At 37.0% G+C, this 21,129-nt stretch overlaps 1 protein-coding gene across 3 annotated transcripts in view; it reads left to right on the top strand.

Moving 5' to 3' along the window:
- The window catches only part of Txk (TXK tyrosine kinase), a 69,642-nt gene that overhangs the window by 29,672 nt on the left and 18,841 nt on the right, over nucleotides 1–21,129 (top strand). For all 3 annotated transcript variants that reach the window (XM_063240616.1, XM_003471650.3, XM_063240615.1), the window contains 3 exons: nucleotides 6,699–6,778; nucleotides 7,636–7,763; nucleotides 12,384–12,458. In XM_063240616.1, coding sequence (XP_063096686.1) covers nucleotides 6,699–6,778; nucleotides 7,636–7,763; nucleotides 12,384–12,458 — 283 coding nt within the window. The remainder of the gene's footprint in view (nucleotides 1–6,698; nucleotides 6,779–7,635; nucleotides 7,764–12,383; nucleotides 12,459–21,129) is intronic.

Genomic DNA, 21,129 nt, shown 5'->3' with positions numbered 1-21,129 from the left:
AAACAATGCTGCCATTAGTAAGCTCTACATACATCGTTTCCCATTTATGTGATTGCATTTGTGGACTAAATTGCCAAAGGCGAAAATTCTAGGTCGAAGGCAGTGTACATTTCTAACTTTCACTGACGTTAACGTCTCCCTAGAGTTGTATCACCTTATGTGTCTACCAGAAATATGAGAGTATCTGCTTTCTCTGGCCTTTTCAACGAGCATTTTATATGAAACATCTGAATTTTTATTCTGCACTTCTTTTTATGTTTTGGTTTTTTGTCAGTACTAGGGATTGAACTAATGACCACATGCTTGCAAGGCAGGCACTTATGCCACTGAGCTAAATCCCCAGCCCCTTTACACTTCATCAAGGTGTAGATTTAATTTGCATTTCTCTTACTCTGGGTGTGTTAGAGATTTTTCACATGTTAAATTTTATATATTTATACTCCCTTTTCTGCAAGTGGCCTGTGCATATCTTTTCCAAGATTTTCTGTTGAGTTTTGGATGTTTTTCTACCTAGGATCCAGGTATCTATGTTAAAGAAATTAATTCTTTGTGATATTTCCCTTTTCAATTATTTTAGTTTTTGGCATGAATAATATTAGAATTTTATAGTTCTGAAATAACTGGGCAAATTTTTGTAAGGGTTGAGAGATTTGTGTTAAAATCATTTTCCCCATTCTAAGGGTATAAATATATTTGCTTTTTGTTTGTTTGTTTGTTTGCTTTATACATTTTGCTTTTTGAGACAGTCTCACTCTTCGTTCAGGCTGGTCTTGAGCTCACTTTGTAGCACAGCATGGCCTCTAACTCACGGGGATCCTCCTGTCTCATCCTCCCAAGTGCTAGCATTACAAATGTGTGCCACTGCTCCTGGAAAAATGTTTATGTTTCTTGATTGCTGTAGCAGTTTTATTTGGTACATTTATATCACTGATCGATTCATAATTTTTCTTGATATTAAGAGTGAGGGATGCATCTTCATTTTGTCTCAGGTGGCTACCAAATGTCCATCTTTTCTGTACTGGTTTGCTACTTTCATCATAAACACGGTGCATATTTTGGATTATATCTGGACCTTGAAATCAAATCCTACTTGATTTCACTCATCAACCCAAGGGATGATGTACTGTTGCTATGCTGTTGTAAATACTTAGCCTTTCTCTGATGTGGCTAGTTTTCCTCATTATTCTTCTCTTTCAAAAATATTCTAGATACCTGTGATTTTGGTTGTTAAGAATTACCCTGTCTTGTAAAAAAAAAATTCCTGTTGGTTGCATTAAATATACAGATTAATTTGTGAAAATTTTTTCAAATACCACAAAGCAGTGGGGTTCGGGACCAATTTGTGCTAGGATCCATTTACTGATTATTCATATAGAAAAAACAAAATTAGGTCTCTACTTCAAGCAAGAATAAATTTAGATTAATTACCTAATAAAAGCAAAAACTTGTATTCTTCAGGAGCATTTCCTTATACAGTTTTTGTCCCTTTATTTTTTAGTTTATTTTAAGATATATCTTATATTTTGTGTTACTATTTTAAATGAACATAACGTCTTTACTTACGAAAGCTTTTGAATTCTGTGAATTAATTTTGTAACTGATGACTTGGGTGAATTTTCTTTTTTTTGTAGTAGCTTTCAGTTGCTTCTCTTGGGTATCAGGTATATAATCTTACAAGCAGTAAACAGTAATAATTTCAACTCCTCTTTATAATTTTAATCTATACTTTAATTTTTATGCCTTATTTAATTTATTGACTAGTGTTTCCAGAGCAATATTAAATACTAATGATGTTGGAGGGGATTTTCTCTTTTGTCTTATCTTTACTTGACACAATTTTTACATAAAGTATGATACTGAATTATAGACTAAAATAAATAAGTGCTATTGTGTTGAAAGAAGTACCCTATGTTCCTATTTTACTGAGAATTTTTGAAAATCTATGCTAGAAGTTGACATTTGTCAAATGCCTTTCAACATCTCTAGAGATATCCATGTGAGTTTTCTCCTCAGATCTATTAACATCGTGAATTATATTAATGAAATTTCCAAAACTGAATTCTTCACATTTTTGTAAGCAATCCCTACCCTTCATAGTGTATTTTTTTTGTGTGTGTGTGGGGGCTACTGTGTTCCCTTTGTTAGCATTGTATTTAGAATTTTTGTGTTGTCTTGAGTTTTCTGTGCAGTCTTGACCGTGTTGTTGGTATTGATGTTAAGTTTATTTTAGACAGAAATTTAGAAATATTTCTTTTTTCATATGCTCTGAAATAATTTCATCCTACACTATTTTTTTCTTTAAGGTTTAGTGTATCACCATGTGCAACCATGGTACTTTTTCATGTCATAGCTCTTTAAAACCTGATTTATTTTTCCATTCAGTGGGTTCATAAAGATTTTTAATTCTTCTGGGCTAAATTTTATGTTTGGATGGTTAATTGTCCATTTAATTCAAGTTTTCAAATTTATTGTATAGAGTCAAACAAACAATTTTTTTCTGGATCCTTCATTATTGTTACCTTGCTTATTCTTTTTGATGGATTCTCACCACTAGTGATTGGTTAGGTTAGTTAGCTGTTTTTTGCTTCTCCCTAAACAACTTAATTACTAGTTGTATCATATTTTTGTTTTTGTAGTTTATCATCTTTTATTTTGGTTGTATTAGTTTCCTTCTACTTAGGCTTATTTTATAATTCTTATCCTAACCTATTGAGTTAGATATTTTATTTGTTGTTATCAGTTATTTCCTTTGTTGCTTGATACAAATGAGGCTGTGAGTTTGTTTTTTTAGTGCTGCTTAAACCTGAGAGCAGAGATTCTGATATGCAATATTTCCTTACTATTTTCTAGATATTTTTATTTCCTTGAGTTACATAAAAACAATTAAAAATCTACAGGTGTTTTATGTGGGAAGCATTTCATTTTGGGATTTGTTGCGAATTTCTACCTTTATTGTTTGGTGTTTAGGGAATATTATTTTGCTTTATAAGGGGAGCATACACAACTGAATTTCATGCATATTATAAATGCTGACATATGTACACATCCCATCACAAATACTGTACATATGAACCGTATACACAATTTTACTTTTTACATCTGTGTTTTTAAAGTCTTATCCTCTGTGATATGTAATACAAGCCTGTGTACAGTGTAAGAATTCAGTAAGAACTATAGTTCATCATTTTAGATGTCCATAGCAGATTCTGTGGGTTAAAGAGTTGGATCAGGGAATGTGGCTGGGTCTTGGTAAGGGTGTGGGAGGAGAACAAGAAACTGCTGCCTAAATAGTCGTGTGTATGTGACCCAGGGACCACAAGCGTGCACTTCCCAAGCACAGCCTGAGTGCTGCTGTGCTACCTACACGTCAATTGGATGGCTCAGGCAGGATGGGGAGGGTTTTCTGTTTTCAGAAGTGTGAGCACACTTAGGAAACCTGGACATTTTTACAGTAGCAACACACATAAAATAGTTCAATAGTCAAAATTATTTGAAAGCGATTTACAGCTTTGTCGGAGTATCCCCCAAACACTCACGAGGATCCAGTTCCTTAGCATCCAACTCGTTAGCATGCTCTTCCCGTGCCATTTCTCTTTTGCTCTTTCCCATGTAATGACTGAAGCTCTCTCCTGTCTTCCACCTAGTCCAGATCGCTTCTGTCTCATGAACGCACACTCTGCCTTTCTGCAAATCCTTCTCCTTCCTCTGTCATCTCACTTACCAAGCTGTTTCTTTTTCTGGAGTGCAGTCTTGTCAGTCTGTCTCTGTTGGTCAAATCAGTTGCTATTTATATCTTTTTAATTTTTTTTTAATTTTAAAGAGAACAAAACAAAAAGCAGAATAAAGCAAATCAGAACATAGCAATGCAAGCAATACAGGACTTCAAAACAAGACACCAGGAAATCAACAGTAGCTAACATAATGTCTCTTGTTTTCTTCAAAAAATACAATAAAATCACATAATGAAATACAATAAAATCAAACAAAACAAAATGGAGCAAAACTAATCTACACAAAAGAATGAGAGCATTATAGGACTTCAAAAAAAAAAAAAAGAAATCAACAATGGCTACCATGTCTTTTGTTTTCTTCAAAATAGCTGTCCATACCTTCACACATAATCAAATCAAACAGAACAGAATAAAACCAATTGAAACAAAAGAACAAAAGCATTATAGGATTTCAAAATGAGATAACAGGAAATTAGCAATGGTTCCCATAATACATCCTGTTATCTTCAAAATAGCTGCCCATACCATCAGACACAGTAAAATCTAACAGAACATGACAGAATAAAGCTGAATCTAACAAGATTATGAAAACAATACAAGAATTCAAAAAAAGATAGTAGGAAATTAACAGTGGTTACCACTTTCCCTTTTTAAGTGTTTCCTTCCCTATTACTTTCATAATATTGTGCTTTTTGGATCCCACTAACTCCTTCAATTTTTTATGCTAAGGACGTAACTTGGTGTTCATCTGTAGGAGTCCAAACCATTTTACCCATGAGCATGATCTCAGATTGCATCCATTTACTTACAAGAGCTTCGAGATTATTCTACTTGATAGCCGGGTAGCTTTTCACTGTATGAAAACACCATCTTTCTTATCCATTCTGCAGCTGATGGGTGAATCAGCCTTGCTTTTTTCTGGCCTCGGAACAATTGTTTTCTCTCCTTTGACTTTCAATATATGAATTTCTTTCAAGTTAAATGTATTTCTTATATAAACATATTGATGGACCTTGTTTCTTGATCCACTCAGCCTGTGTTTCTTCTTATTGGTGAACTGAGGCCATCTACATTAATGGTTACCACTGGTACGCATTGGTTCATCTCTGCCCTGCTGTCCTCCTGCTGTTGGCCCTCCACTTTCCCCTTCCCTCAACTGCCTGTCTGGTTTGGCGATCCTCCTGGGCTGCTGTTCCTGGCACCATGGTCATCTTCATCTCTCTCTAGAATATCCTTCAGCACTTTCTGTAGGGTTGGTTTGGTGGTCATGAATTCCTTCAGTTGTTCTTTATCATGGAAGTATCTTATTTTTCGATCAATTTTGAAAAATAGTTTTGGAGGGTACATCAGTCTGGGTTGGAAGTTGTTTTCTTTCAGGGTTTGAAATACTTCACTCCAAACTCTTCTTGACTTGATGGTTTGTGTTGATAAGTCTGCTGTGATTCTGATTGATTTTCCTTTATAGGTGATCTGTTTCTTTTCTCTAATAGCTTTTAATATCCTGTTTTTGTGCTGAATTTCTGGGATCTTGATTATTATATGTCTGGCTGTAGATGTATTTTGGTTATGGCCAGCTGGAATTCTATGTGTCTTACTTATCTGCATGCCAGGTCTTTTTCCCATGTTTGGGAATTTTTTGCTATTATTTCTGTAAATAGTCTTTTTATTTCATTTGATTGACTACTTCTTCACTGATACCTATCACTCTCAAATTATTTTTCTTTGTATTGTCTTGTGACAACACAAAGAAACACAAATAACAAGGAATCAGGAATTGTTATTTCCTGGTTCCTTGTTATTTTTAAGAGATGTTTCCTTTCATGATCACTACTACAATCCTGTCTTCAAGAACTGAAAGTCTATCTTCAGTCTCTTTCAAGCAGTTTTTACAGCTCTCGATCAACTTTTTAATTTCTTGGAGCTCTCTTTGAATCTGTTTTGTGCATTGTAATTCCTCTCTATATTGTTTATTCAAGGTTTCCATCACTTTCCTATGCTCCTTTTTAAAAATCTATGTCTTCTTTAGATATGCTCAGTAATTCTTTCATTACATTTGTGATTTCTTCTTTCACCTGAGACATTATTTCTGATCTGATTACTTTCGCAGTCTCATGAAGTTGTTTCCTTACTTCAGTTGCTATCCTCTCGGAGATTTCAGGGGTGTGACTTCCATTTTCTTCCATGACTATGTCTCCCAGGCTTGTTCTGTGTGGGCTGGAAGTCTGAGATTGCCTTTTGCTTCTTCATCTTGACATTCTCCTGGGTTCCTCCCAACAAGCCGGTTGTGAGGTCCCAGGCATTTCCCATGTAGACTGCCCCTCCATGACGCAGGGGAGTGAGACAAGCATCTGTTCCCAGGGAGGTAGCAGGGCTTGGGGCTGGCTTTTCCAGACCTGTGCAGCTATACGGAGGCTTCCCTGATGGCCAGAGTGTGGTGATGGGGCTGCTGCTTCTCTCAGCCTGAGTGTCTATACCGAGACTCCTTCCTGATGGTGGCAGGCACACAGGGATGTGTTTTTCTGATTCTCTGGTGGGCGCTGGCTGCCTTCAGGAAGCAAGCCTTCCAGGGTCAGAGGCAGGCGTGCAGGGGTGGATCTGGCTGTGTCTCCCTACCTGTGCTGGCTCTGCTATTTATATCTTATCCTGATCAATGTACCAAAAATAACTTAGCAATAGGTACAAGTATAACAAATGCAGAAGTTTTCCTAGAAAAATCAAGGTCATTATTTTTGAATACTTACACATTATAAATTTGTGTCCAAATTGCATTTCTTTTAGAATATGGCTTTAAATCTATCAGGAAGATTTTATTGTGTGTATTTATATACCATCTTTTATGGTATGAATATCATAAGTTGTTTATTTTAGGGTAAGTCACTTACTTATAGCAAGTTCATGTAGCTTTGGTTTTGTCAAGATTCAAGTTTGTCTTTCTAAGACTTATACAATGAATAAATTGTTTTATAGGCTAAAGAAGGTGCTTTTATTGTCAGAGATTCAAGACATTTGGGGTCCTACACAATTTCTGTCTTCATCAGAGCCAGGAGGTAAGTAACTGTGACTGAAGTCAGTGAAACAATGTTTTATGGTGATACCATAACATAGAGAACATCCAGGAGAATTTAGGAGAGGGAGAAGATTGCTGGCCTGAAAGTCAGGACAGTTAGCCAGTGCATATTATATCCCAGCTATGCTCCATGTGTCATTGGTTATGTTTGCAAACCTGTCTTGCCTTCCTTTCTCTCAAGCTTGGGGTGAAGGGTTAGATCAGTTGTGGTACACAGTTGGCATGTCCTTCTTGTCCTTTGGACTGCTCTGGGGTTGACCTGCAGAGGGCGGCTTTCTGCCTGAGTTTGGGCTCTGTGGCCAGGCTGGCAGTGCCTGAGAGATAACAGTAACAGTCCAGCAGTGGGGAACGGGGTGGGTGGGTAAGCACCTCTGTTCATTTCAGTGGACAGCTCTGAGGTGTTCCCCAGTCCCTCACAGATTCCTAGAAGGATGGAACCTCAGTCGCCTATTGTAGTAACCTGCTCATCGATGTGCCTATGTTGGCTTTCCTACCTTCCTAGTCTGACATTTCCAGTTCCTCAGAGTTCATTCGCTTATGTATTTAACCAATACCTGATGTTTGATACATAAATATTGCATGATGAGCTCTACCTTTTTTGAACATTGCACTTGTCACCTGCGCAATGTGAGCTAAAGTTATATTTGATCTGAGTGACCAATAAGATAACCCAGGAATTTTTCAGATATAATCAGGCCCCTATTGCATCAGCCAATCCTCTCCACTGCAGTGTTGCTAGGATGAGAACTTGAGAGCTGGATCCTGTTGCTCCATGAATTGGCTTACCTCTAAAGTGATGTTTTACTTGCTTACTTACTCACATCTCCTTGATTGTAGAAGTACAGAGGCTACAATAAAACATTATCAGATTAAAAAGAATGAGTCGGGACAGTGGTATGTGGCTGAGAGACACTTCTTTCCAACAGTTCCTGAATTGATCTGGTATCACCAACACAACGCGGCTGGTAAGTGAGGGGCATCAGGCTGGGAAGGATGGGGAGCGGGGTCCTGACAGGCCATCCCTGCTGACATTAGTCGCTTGCTAGGAATAGATCTCCCAGTAGAGATAGTTTATGAATTTGAAATACACTCTGTTTTCTGGGCAGTTGTGTTCCTCTTTGTTTTTCTAGTCAAGGGACATAAGATAAGTTGATGTTCTACACTTTTACTAGGTTAAAAACAAACAAACAGTAGACGACAACGAAGCAATAGGCCATGTGGTTATTACGCATTTGCCCTGAAATTTACATAGGGCTAAATGACATAGGATTTCTAATACACCAAATAGTGATGTCTCTTCTCTTTTGTCCCCTATAAATCTGTTCTCTGTTTTAGACAAGTGCAGTGGAAAGTTCTGTTAAATCTCTCATTTTCTGCTCTTTCCTATTTGGAAAACAGAAAAAGTTATACAAAACCCAGCCTTGTGAAGTTATGCTCCGGCCTAAATATGACAGAGGAATGTTTCATCTTTTTCTTTAGTTACTTGCCTTCTTGTCATGCAGTGCTTTTAAAAAATTTTGCTCATGAAAAGTTGTGGCAACCGTACAACAACAAAACACTGCTTTTGGGAAGAGGCCATTTTTCTGTTATACTGGTTCTCAAGATCAGAAATAAATCCAGGGGTAATTGTGTCTATTCATGGCATGAGCCCACATGGATGTTCTTTACGGTCACTGTGTGAGTGGTGTGAGAAGGTGGTGTCCAGGAAGCCGTAGTTGTGGCTGGAGATAGAAGTGCTTCAAGTAAGGGGGCCACTTCTGAGTTTTCTTGTCCATGCGTGATTCTTTGTTTCAAAGAACAATTTTAAGAACTAAAGTAGATAAGCTCTACCACGATTGAAAGATGTCAGTGATAAATTATTAAGTTAAAAAAGTTCAGAGGAGTATAATCAGATCACAGTTCCATTTTTACGTTAAAAAAACACAAGCATGTATACACATATACTGCTATGTACACCGAAAAACCCTGTTAAAGTTCAGGTAATAATTTTTAAATAAATACGATAACAGATTTTAAATTGTTAATGTTTATCTCTGGGAACTGAAATTGGGAATAAGCAACATTTTCATTTTAACTTAATAATTTATCATTGGCAGCTTTTAATATTGCTAGATCCTGTTTTTTTTTAAAATTCACTGTATAAATGCTGTTTCTTAAAATTTATTTTCTTCTTTATATATGGCTTTATAATTTTTATTATAATACACATATATTATTCTTACAATCTATAAAATACCATAATTTTTCAAAAACTGGATCAAGCAAAGAAAAAGTAAAAACAAATTGAAAATGTATAATCACAAGTGCTACTTATTACAGAGAAAATAGAAGTAGATAAACAAGAATAAAGGATAATAAAGATAAGAGGAAGTCAAAGAATCCCCAAATAACTCATGTTTATTGATTTACTTTGGGTCAGACTGTTTTGAGTGTTTTTAATGTGCAGTTAATTTTCAGAGCAATTCTGCAAAATAGGTGATAATGATTATGTCCATCTTACAGATGGGAAAACTGTGGTACAGGTAATGAGGTAACTTATTCAAGGTCACCTGGTTAATAAGTATCTATGCTGAGATTTGAGCCCAGAGAAACCTTAGAAGCTACTGGAGGCATTAAATCCACTGGCTCTGGTCTCCATATTCAACTGTTATACCATATTGCCAGGAAAGAAGCAAACCATGTCACCAGAGGATATTTTGGAGGCCCAGTTTTAGAAGAGATCGTGAATTGGAATCCATGCCTATCCTGTTTCCTTTTTGACCTCCGATCATTTGAACTAGAACAATTCACCTCTATTAGAAGTAAGGCCAACAGAAAGAGTAAAAGGCTTCTTTCATAGGGAGCAGATCATTGCTAATTTGTATGCAGTGATTTCCAGGATAAAGACATTTGCAAATAAAAATTTAGACGTTAACAGAAAGTGTTATAGTCTTAAAGACATTCTTTTTACATTCGTTAATGGATCATGTGTTATATAGTGACTCAACTAGCTGAAGGCTCTAACCTTGACTTGTCTTCAGACTCCTTGGGAAATACATGCTTTTCTCTTCTCTGAACTTTTGCCTTCTCTCAGGATCCGTTTTCCAGGATTAAACCCTGAGCTAACAGCAAATCACCTGGCCACTTACTTCAGTAAGAAATGGAGTCTACTGTTTCTCCAGCCATGTGCTTCCTCTTTTGTCTCCTCCGGCAGCCATTCCTTCCTGCCCTCCTGGTCCCTCCTACAGCAGGGAGGCCACACCTTTGCTTTGGCTCCATGCCTGCCCTCCTGCTGGGACATGCGCCACCCAGAGGCTTTTTCTCTCCTGTAGTGCTTTTCTTTCTTCCGAATGCCTCATTCAGCCCATCAGTCAGCACACATGCTTAAGACTTTCCTACTTAAAAACAAAGCCCAGACATTCTCTGGAGCCTTTCTCTGTTTAGACATTGCTCTTCTAAGTCATACTTTTGAAAAAATGTGCCCACAATTCCTCACTTTCCATTTGCTTTTTTAAGAATCTGCCATCTGACTGCTACCTCCACAGTTCCATATTTGACCAGGAGCCCTCGTCTGGCCACAGACAGTGCAGCTTTCCTGGGCTCGGTGCCATTCCGTGAACTTCCCTTCTTTGTGGATGTGTTAGTATTGCTCACTGTAACTCAGTTCCTTACTGGTCTTCCCAGTTGACCCTTCCATTCTTCTCTTAGACACTGATACACTTTAGGAGTCTTCCTGGACCACTTCTCTTCTTACCCTTGGCTTCTGTCTTTGCATAATTCAACCGGGTGAACACAGACACTGGGAATCACTAGGGGGGTCCAACTTCAGAGATGCTGCATGGTTCATCTTATATAGCACTCCCCTCTAAATCTATTCTTCTTCTTGTTCTTTACCCTAAGTGATGGCATCATCAACCAGCCCATTAAAGGGGCTAGAAGCATAAAAGTTAAGTAGATGTTTGTAATCTCTTTAACACTTAATTTATTACTGTCAAGTGCAATCTATTTCATACCCTAAATTCTTTATGGGTCCCTGCCTATTAGTGCTACCCTAATCTTTGCCCATGTGGATAATTGTAGCAGCCCCTTACTGAGCTCATTTTCTCTGTTTCTCCTCAATCCACTCTTATGCTACTGCCAGGATGATTTATCAAAAGTCTAAGTATGAATGCATCACTCCCTCCGTTGGGAACTTGGATAGCTTGCTCTTACCTGCAGGAAAATGTAATGCTCCGTAGCATGGCTCATGAGGACCGTCATAACCAGAACACGACCTGTTTCTCAAGTATCATTTCTTGCTTCTTCCTGCTTCTTGGTTTTGGTTCGGGTCCCCGCTGCCACACTTCATACCTCCAGTATCATCTCATGCTATTTCCTCTCCCACCAGCTCCTTCTGCGTTTCTCCTTGTGTTAGCTGCACTCATCAGACTCCTGTCAAGTGTCATGTCCCCCCAGAAGACTTTGTCTGTAGCAGTGTGCTCAGAGCGCTTTCTTGTGTGTCTCCGGCTCAGGCCTCCTTGTTGATGTTGCATTGGAATGACGGCCCTTCCTGAACCCTGCGTGGAGTTAGAGCTCAGAGTCCTCCTCGTCCTCCTCGGCCTTCTCTTTGCATCTGCGGGGCTCTTTGGAATCTATCAGAACTCTAGCGTGTATGTTACAGTCACTTCTGCCTGTGTCATTCTATTCTTGTACTGGCCAAACTCGTTTCTGTCTCCTGGCCTCTGCATGAGCTCTTCCATTGTTCTGGAAAGTGCTTTGTGAGATGGCGTCCTATCAATAAATGTCATCATAGCTGTCCTATTGTCAGACAGGCCTTCTCTGAGCACTGGATTTTAGGCTTTGCACTCAGCATCGTCTACCTTTTCTCATGCATGCCTGCCCCTGCCTGGAACCAGAGGCAGAGAGGACAAGACCCAGGCCTCCTCCTCTGCTCTCCTGCGAGGCTCTCAGTGAATTATGTGCTCAAGAACTAAACAATGAATGTTGACTGAACTAAATTGAAAGCAGTTGTCTATAATTTCACAAATTGACCTAATCTAATGTCTTATTTACACTATCATGCTACTGGGGAAAAAAAATACTCTCAGAGGGTGGTCAGTTGATGGGCAAATAAATTAATATATCTTTTCTGTTCACTGTGAGAAAGGAAATCTCATTTTACAAGGTAATCACTTGAGAGGTACATCTCAATGTTATGTAAACATTGACATATAGTATAATTTATCACAGTGATATCTTGGAAATAATTTAAGGTTTATATATATAAAACATATATACTGATATATATAAGCCTTATAGTATAAACCTTACAATATAAACCTTATATATACTGGTATATATAAATTACATGTTTAGTATAAAAATCATGTAGCAGAACATTTACATCCCTATAAAATAAGAGATGGTTTGTTATCTTTATGTTTTCTTAGGGTCTTTGAAATGTGTACAAAAAGTATATATTGTTTTATGAAAGTGTTTTTCAAGTGGAAAAATAAGCACTGAGCTCGACTTCCAGGATAAATTCATATCCCTAATGCCACTGTCTGCCGGGACCTGACTCCCGTGTTAGTAATGAGCCCTGAAATGTTGCTTTCTCTTTCCCTTAGGTCTGTTGACCCGTCTTCGCTACCCAGTTGGGCTGATGGGCAGTTGTTTACCGGCCACAGCGGGCTTTAGCTACGGTAAAGTATGCGCACATGCTCTCCACGGATTCTTTAAATTCTCAGCTCTTTCCATGTCTACCTAGATACATTTCAAAGTTTAAATCCCCTGCCTAAGATGTTTATGTGATGAATCTTATAAAGGCAATTTTAAACTTTGGAGAGAAGTATTTTTGTTTACTTTAGATTTCATTATACGTTATTGACAAGCTTGATCTTCACTCTTTTAACAGACTACAGTCCTTTTTACTTTGAACTATTGCTCTCTGGTTACAGGGTGGTTGGGAAATGACCATCATCCAAGGCCAGGGTTTAGCTCACTGGCATAAGCACCTGCCTGGCAAGTGCAAGGTCATGAGTTTGATCCCTCGTACCAAAAAAAAAAAAAAAAAAAAAAAAAAAAAGAAAAGAAAATAAATGACTTTTAATCCAAAAGAACCTACTAAAAAGTGCTGCAAAAGTATCTCTTTACCACTTTTTTCCCAAATAGAATTTGTGCTAAGACTGATCTGAGCTACTTTGCAAATCTGTGAGAATAAATAAGAGCTAGGGATTCTTGTTTTAATTTGTGATATGTTGTTCCCTTAATTTTCTCTTACTAGGGGAGTCAGTTACACTTAAAAGATGACACAATTATACTGTGTAAAAGGTAACAGGAATTCAGGGTCTTATTAGGTTACGTGGGGTGGAAGGTGGTTTCAGGGTGTTATAGGTGCCTTGATTATTCCTCTTGTGCTATTGACACTATGTAATCATAAAAGATCCTGCCATTAGCAATTTATTTAAGATAAATGTAATATTCTTTTGTGTTCTCAAACTTTTGAAATACATAAAACAATGCACAACTCACAAGTCTATAGCTGGATTTATTTTGCCTATTCTTGACTAATTTATATAGATGTAGCCACACCCTGCCTGCTTTCTTCTGATCCTTTTTTTATGTCTGTGATTTTACCCCAGAGTTATTTTTTTTATTAAATATATTAAAAGAAAGAAGGAGATTAAGATAAAAGAGGACATAACAACATAATAACATAGGTGAGAACAGAACAATTTAAGCAACATAGTGTTTCACCACAAGATAACCTGACATAACAGTAGCTACCATAGTGTTTCTTTCCTTGAAATATTTGAGTATAACTTCGTATATTATAGCATCAAATACAACATGACAGTGTAAAACCATTCAAGAGAATGAAAGTATTACAGAGTATTTAGAACCAACTAACAGAAAACAAACAATGGTTTCTGTATTATCTCCTTGTCTATAAAAAATTTTTGTTTATACTATCACATATAATAAAATCCAATAAGATACAACATGATAAACTGATGGAGACAGAAGAACAAAAGCTTCATGGGACTTCAAACTAAGATGATATTATATCAGCACTAGCTATTATATTGTCTTTTCTTCAAAATAACTGTTCATATCATCATAGACAATAAAATCGAACAACCCAGAATAAAACCATTCCAATTAATGAAAACATTATAAAGCTTCAAAGCAATATAATGGGGAATCATGATTACCATATACTTTTATGTAGTCTTACCATTTCTTAACTAGGGAAACTATTCGGTATTTATACATGTGAGTTTGATTTATTTCGCTTATGAGTATGGTCTCAAGCTGCGCTCATTTATTTATAAATATCTCAATATGATCATTCTTTATAGCTGAGTAGTACTCTATTGTATAAAAACACCACAATTTTTTTTTCCATTCCTCAGTTGATGGACACTTAGATTGTTTCCAAGATCTGGCTGTTACAAATTGTGCTGCTATAAACCTGGGTGCACATATGTCACTGTGGTATGATATTTTCAGTTCTTCTGGGAATATGCCTAGAAGTGGAAGAGCTGGATCAAATGGGACTTCCAATCCCAGCTTTTTGAGAAATCTCCAGACTGATCTCTGTAATGGTTGCACCAGTCAACACTCCCACCAACAGTGCAGGAGAGTTCCTTTTTCCCCACAGCCTCTCCAGCATTTGTTGTTGGTAGTTTTCTTGATCCTGGCCATTCTTTCAGGAGTGAGATGGAAGTCCTTTGTCTGAGGGACAGTTCACTAAGATTTTTTCCCAGTTTTTGGGTTTTCTTTTCATTATGCTGGAGATTTCTTTTGATGTGCAGAAACTTTTTAATAAGAGGAGATCCCAGTTATTGATTCTGTTAAGTATTTCCTGTGCCGTTTGATTACTGTTCATGAATTCTCTACCTACCCCTGTGTCTTCAAGGTTTTTACACAATTTGTCTTCCAATAGATTTAGTGTTTCTGTTTTAATATTCAGATCTTTGATCCATTTAGATTTTAGTTTAGTATATGGTGATAGGCATGGGTCTAGTTTTAGTTTTCGGCATGTGGAGAGCCAGGTTTTCCAACAGCATTTATTAAAGATGTTGTTCTTCCAGTGAATGTGTTTGGCCCCTTTATCAAAAATAAGGTGGTTGAGTGTGTTTGTAGTTGTGGTTGTATCTTCTAATCTATTCTATTGATCTTCGGCTCTGTTTTTATTCCAGTACCATGTTGATTTTACTACTGTTGCTTTGTAGTATAACCTCAAGTCAGGGATTGTGATGCCTCCTGCCTTGCCTTTGCTGCTTAGAACAGTCTTTGCTATTCTAGGTCTCTTCTGGTTCCAGATGAACCTTAGGAGTGATTTCTCTAGATCCATACGGTACGTTGGTGGTATTTTTTATTGGGATTGCATTGAATCTGTATAGCAGTTTTGGGAGAACAGCCATTTTCACAATATTTATTCTTCTTATCCATGAGCAAGCGATGTCTTTCCACTTTCTGAGATCCTCAATTTCTTTTTTCAGTTTATTATAATTTTCCTTGTATAGGTCTTTCACTTCTTTAGTGAGAGTAATTCCTAAATATTTCATTTTTTTGGTTGCTAGTGTGAAGGGTGTGGCTTCTCTTATTTCTCTCTGTGATCTTGTTGTTAGTGTATAGAAATGCTATTGATTTTTGAATATTGATTTTGTATCCAGCTACATTGCTGAATTTATTTATGATATCTAGGAGTCTTTCAATGGAGATTTGGGGGTCTTCTATGTAAAGTATCATGTCATCTGCAAATAATGACAATTTAACTTCTTCTCTTCCTATCTTTACCCCTTTTATTTCTCTCTCTTGTCTAATTTCTCTGGCTAGCATTTCCAGTACTATATTAAATAGGAGTGGTGATAAAGGAAATCCTTGTCTTGTGCCTGATTTTAAGGTAAAGGCCTTCAGTTTTTGGCCATTTAGTATGATACTGGCTGTTGGTTTGTCATAGATGGCCTTTATTATATTGAGGTAAAGACCATCTATTCCAATTTTCTGTAAGATTCTTATCATGAATGAGTGTTGGACCTTATCAAAAGCTTTTTCTGCATCTATAGAAATGATCATGTGATTCTTACTTTTGGTTTTATTGACATGGTAGATTACATTTATTGATTTACGTATGTTGAACCATCCCTGCATGCCTGGGATGAATCCCATTTGGTCATGGTGTATAATCTTCTTGATGATTTGCTGCATCCTATTTGCCAATATTTTATTGAAGATTTTTGCATCTGTGTTCATTAGGGAGATTGTCCTGTAGTTCTCTTTTTTAGTTGGGTCTTTGTCAGATTTTGGTACTAGACTAATATTTGCTTCCAGGAATGACTTAGGAAGGATTGCTTCCCTTTCAATTTCATTGAAAAGTTTGAGGAGTGTTGGCAGTAAGCCTTCTTTGTATTTTCTTGTAGAATTCTGCAGTGAATCTGTCTGGGCCTGGGCTCTTCTTTGTGGGTAGGGACTTAATTACATTATTGATTTCATTAATAGATATTGGGTTATTCAGCAGTTTTACATCTTCTTGACCTAGCTTTGGTACTTCATATGTTTCTAGGAATCTATCTATTTCTTCTGTGTTATCAAACCTATGAGAGTAGAGGTTTTCAAAATAGGTGCTGATAATCTATATTTCTACAGAGTCTGTAGTGATTTGCCTTTTTCATTCCTTATTGCATGAATTTGAGCTTTTTCTTCCCTTTTTAAAATAAGGTTGGCTAGGGGCTTATCAATTTATTTATTCTTTCAAAGAACCAACTCTTTGATTCATTGATTCTTTGGATTGTTTTCTTAGTCTCTATTGCGTTAATTTCTACTCTGATTTTTATAATTTCCTCCCTTCTTTTGGTTTTGGGCTTGACTTGCTCTTCTTTTTCTAGATGTTTGAGGTGTAGCATCAGGTTATCTATTTGTATTCGTTCTGTTTTCCTGATGTGGGAACTCAGTGCAATAAACTTCCCTCTGAGAACAGCTTTCATTGCACCCACAGGTTCTGGTAAGTTGTATTTGTATTTTCGTTTGCTTGTAAGTATTGCTTAATTTCTTCTTTAATTTCCCCTGTGACCCACTGATTACTCAAGAGTGTGTTATTCAGTTTCCATGTGTTTGTGGAATTTTTGCTGTATCGTTTATCATTAATTTCTAATTTCATGGTGCTATGATCTGATAACATACATGAGATAATTTCAACTCTTTTGCATTTATTTAAATATGTTCTGTGGGCTAAAATATGATCTGTTTTAGAGAATGTCCTATGTATTGCTGAGAAGAATGTGTATTCTGATGTTGTTGGATGGAACAATCTATATCAAGTCCATTTGTTCATATGTGTGATTCAGTTCTGTTATTTCTTTGCTGATTTTCTGTCTGGTTGTTCTGTCCCTTTGTATCAATGGTGTGTTAAGGTGTCCTGTTATAATTGTGTTACTGCTAATTTGGTTTTTCATTTCTGTTAATACTTGCTTTATATAACTGGACACTCTGGAATTTGGTGCATATATATTTAAGATTGTTATCTTTTCCTCTTGAAGTTTTCCCCTAACCAGCATATAATGACCTTTTTTATGTTTTCTGATCATTATTGGCTTGAAGTTCACATTATCTGCAAATAGAATAGCTACCCTCGCTTTTTTGGGGGTTCCTATTGCATGAAGTATTGTTTTCCATCCTTTGACTTTCAGTCTGTGAGTATCTTTTTGGGTTAGATTGGTTTCTTGTAGATGGCGTATGGTTGGATGTTGTTTCTTGATCCATTCTACCAGTCTGTTTCTTTTAATTGGTGCATTGAGACCATTTACATTAATGGTTATATCTGTTATATATTGGTTTATCATTGACATGTTGTCTTTCTGCTGTTGAATCTTTATCTTTCCATTCTGTTTAATTGTCTACTTTGCTTAGTAGTTTTTTTCCTAAATGTATCTAAGCTGTCTTTCAGTATTCTTTGCAGGGTTGGCTTGGTGATCATGAAGTTCTTCAGCTGTTCTTTGTCATGCAAGTATCTTATTTCTCTATTGATTTTGAAGGACAGTTTTTCAGGGTACATCAGTGTTGGTTGGAAATCATTTTCCTTTAGGATCTGTAATACTTCACTCCATGCTCTATTTGACTTTATTGTTTGTGCTGAGAAGTCTGCTGTGATTCTGATAGGTTTTCCTTTATAGGTGATCTGTGTTTTCTCTCTGACAGCTTTTAATATTCTATTCTTTTTTTGGATTTCTGGGATGGTGATTATTATATGTCTGGGTATATTTTTATTTTGGTTATGATTATTTGGAGTTCTATTTGCTTCACTGATCCTGATGTCAGTTTCTGTTCTCATGTTTGGGAAATTTTCAGCTATTACTTCTCTAAATATCCTCTTCACATCCTTTATGTTGTACCCTTCTTTTTCATTTATCCTTGTCAACTGTATATTGTTTTTCTTTGCATCATCTTGCAGCTGTTGAACTGTTATTTCTTGATTCCTTGTTATTTTTAAAAGATCTTGCCTTTCCTGTTCACTAGCTGCAATCCTGTCTTTGAGGTTTGAAATTCTATCTTCACTTTCAATGAGGTGTTTTTTTACAACTTTCAATGGAATTTTTGATTTCCTGTATATCTCTTTGCATCTGCTTTATGTATTCTGCTTATTCCTTATATTGTTCATCTGAAGATTCTACCTTTTTGTTTAGTTCCCCCAATTTTTTAACTGTGTCTTCTTTAGATATGTTCAGCATCTCTTTCATTACTTTTATCATTTCTTCTTTTACCTGGGAGATTATTTCTAGTTTGAATTCCTTTAAAGCTTCCCAGAGTTGCTTCTTTGTTTCAGTTGCTATTATTTCAGATATTTCAGGTGTATGGCATATATTTTCTTCTATGTACATAACTTCTAAGGTTTCTTGGGATGGCCTGAAGTTTGAGATTGCATTTTGGTCTTTTGCTTTGTCATTTTCCTATATTTATATGCTTCAAGTGTTCCAAGGCTTTCCCTGGATGTGTTGGAAATCGTCTCCCATGCCCTAGGCTCCTGGGACTGAATGGAAGTTGCTGAGCCTGGTCCAGTTAGGCCCTCAGGCCTTCCTGTGCCACCTTCAGTGTTTCAGGTAGCTGGTCAGGCACTTAACCACTGTGGATGATGGGTTGAAGCTCTCCCCAGGTGAAGACCAATGCCCTGGAACTCACTTCACCTACTCTCAAATCCTGTAATTGAAGAAGGTCACTGGGTGTAATATAGTTCGTCCACAAAATCTCCCAAGGCTAGTCTAGTGTGCCTGAGCTCTGGATGGGTCCTTGAGCTCTGCAAGAGATGATCTTAAAGTCTCCCTGGGCTTGGGGTAGTGCAAATTCACCTCCCCTGCCACCGAGTTTCCCGGTTTGGGAGAAGCTCACTGGGCATGTCCTGGGCAGGCCTGAAAGCTGCCAAGTGCAGCCCAGTGTGGCTGGGCTCTGGGCAGATCCTTGAACTCTGCAAGAGATGTTCTTAAACATCTCTTGGCTCAGATTCACTCCAGTTGCCAGCTGAGTTTCCGGTTTGGAGCCAGAGTTATGTTTGATTGGCTTGTTTTTGTTGTGATATCATGCTCCATTGCAAGGTTTTCCCACACTTGATTTACCCATTGTCTTAGTTACTTTTTACTCATTACTGAGACAAAATACCTGATGCCCAAAGTTGGGAAAAGAAAGGTTTATTTCTTACAGTTTTTGGAGGTTTCAGTCCATACTCAGTTGGCTCCAAGGCAGGGTGCCATGGTGGGGCTACAGTTCATGGCAGCTGCAAACAGCGAGGCAGAAACCGACAAGACACACACACACACACACACACACACACACACACACACACACCCCTTCTCCCAGCTATTACATTGTATGATGGCTCCACCCATAGGCAGGTATAGCACTGACACCATCAATCCAAGCGCTAGACAAGGAACCAATCACAAATGCACAATGCAAATGCATGAGGCCTGGGGACCAGCGACATAAACCACGGCAGCCATTTAGATTGCTCCCACTTCTTAGCTCTTACAAATGATATTGTTACAAATATTTCTCTATGTGTATAGGTGAAATTAAGTGTACAGTTGCTTTACTGCATGTGGGATATGTGCGTTAGAGTACACTTGTGGGCTTGCTGGGTCGCTTGGGCTGCACATGCTCAGATGTAATAATGGTCAGGTTTCCAGGTAGCTTATACTAAATTACCTCCCATTTGCAATCTATCAGAATTCCAGTTACTCCATATGTCTTCCCTTACCAGTATTCCGTATTCTCGTTTTTAAAAGCTTGTAAGTTGTAGTTTTATTTTTAAAATGTTTATTAGTACATGTTTGCAGTACATAATGATTATTTTGACCATGGGAAGTTGGTGTTTTATCCATAATGCATTTTGATTCTCTTCAAGTCTCTTACCCTTTCCTTTCCTTTCTTTCCCCCTCCCTCCTGGGTGAAAGTAGGAAGATGTTTTTTTATTAGCACACGTTCACAGTAAAATGTAAATATTCATTGTGGGTAGTTGATGCAGGACACATTTGTTTCTTTTTACATCTCTTTCCTTTTGGTCCTTACCATTTACCAAAGATTTAGCTCCATATTTTCTATTGTCTATTTCATTGTTTGATTTATTTATACTTTGAGTTTCTCATATAAGACAAATCATATGATTTTTAAGCTTTTGTGTCTGATTTATTTCATTTAGCATTATAGTTTATCCCTCTTCATGACAGAATAGTATTCCACAGTGTACAAATATCACCTTTCCTTTAGCCATTTGTGTGCGGATGGACATATAGGCTGTTTCTGTGATTTAGCTATTATGAATTGTGCTGCTATAAACAAGAGTATGCGTGTATCACTGTAATATGATGTCTTTAGCTCTTTCAGGAAGATACCTAGAAGGAGAAGAATCAGGCCAAATGAAATTTCTGCTTTAAGTTTTGGTTGAATGTCCATACTGATTTCCACAGTGATTGTACTAGTTTACACTCTGACCAACAATGTTGAAGGATCGCTTTTTGCTCACACCGTTACCAGAATTTGTTATTATTATTATTTTGTTACATATTTTCTTTTGTGTGAAAGATAGCAATTATGTTTGTTAATCATTTTAGTTTAGTTTTTAGAATATAAATCGGGTGCTTACATAGTTACTTTTCCAATTTTAGTAACATTGTAGCAATTTTAGGAAAATAAAAGCTGGAGAGATAAAGAGGAAAGAAAATAACACAGATGTGCTGTGCACACGAACTGACTCCCCATGATGAATGGAATCATCATGTATTACAAATATGTACTAATAAAAAAAAAATAAATTCAGGAAGGGTGAGAGGACCTATAGGTAAATCAATATAAAATTTAAAATGAATACTGTTTCCTAAA

Source organism: Cavia porcellus, unplaced genomic scaffold, assembly GCF_034190915.1.
Source record: "Cavia porcellus strain 051 isolate PalLab524CR breed Dunkin Hartley unplaced genomic scaffold, mCavPor4.1 scaffold_30, whole genome shotgun sequence".
In the NCBI taxonomy this organism is placed as follows: Eukaryota; Metazoa; Chordata; class Mammalia; order Rodentia; family Caviidae; genus Cavia; species Cavia porcellus.
Note: the sequence above shows the minus strand (reverse complement) of the source record. Positions and strands in the feature narration are given on the sequence as shown.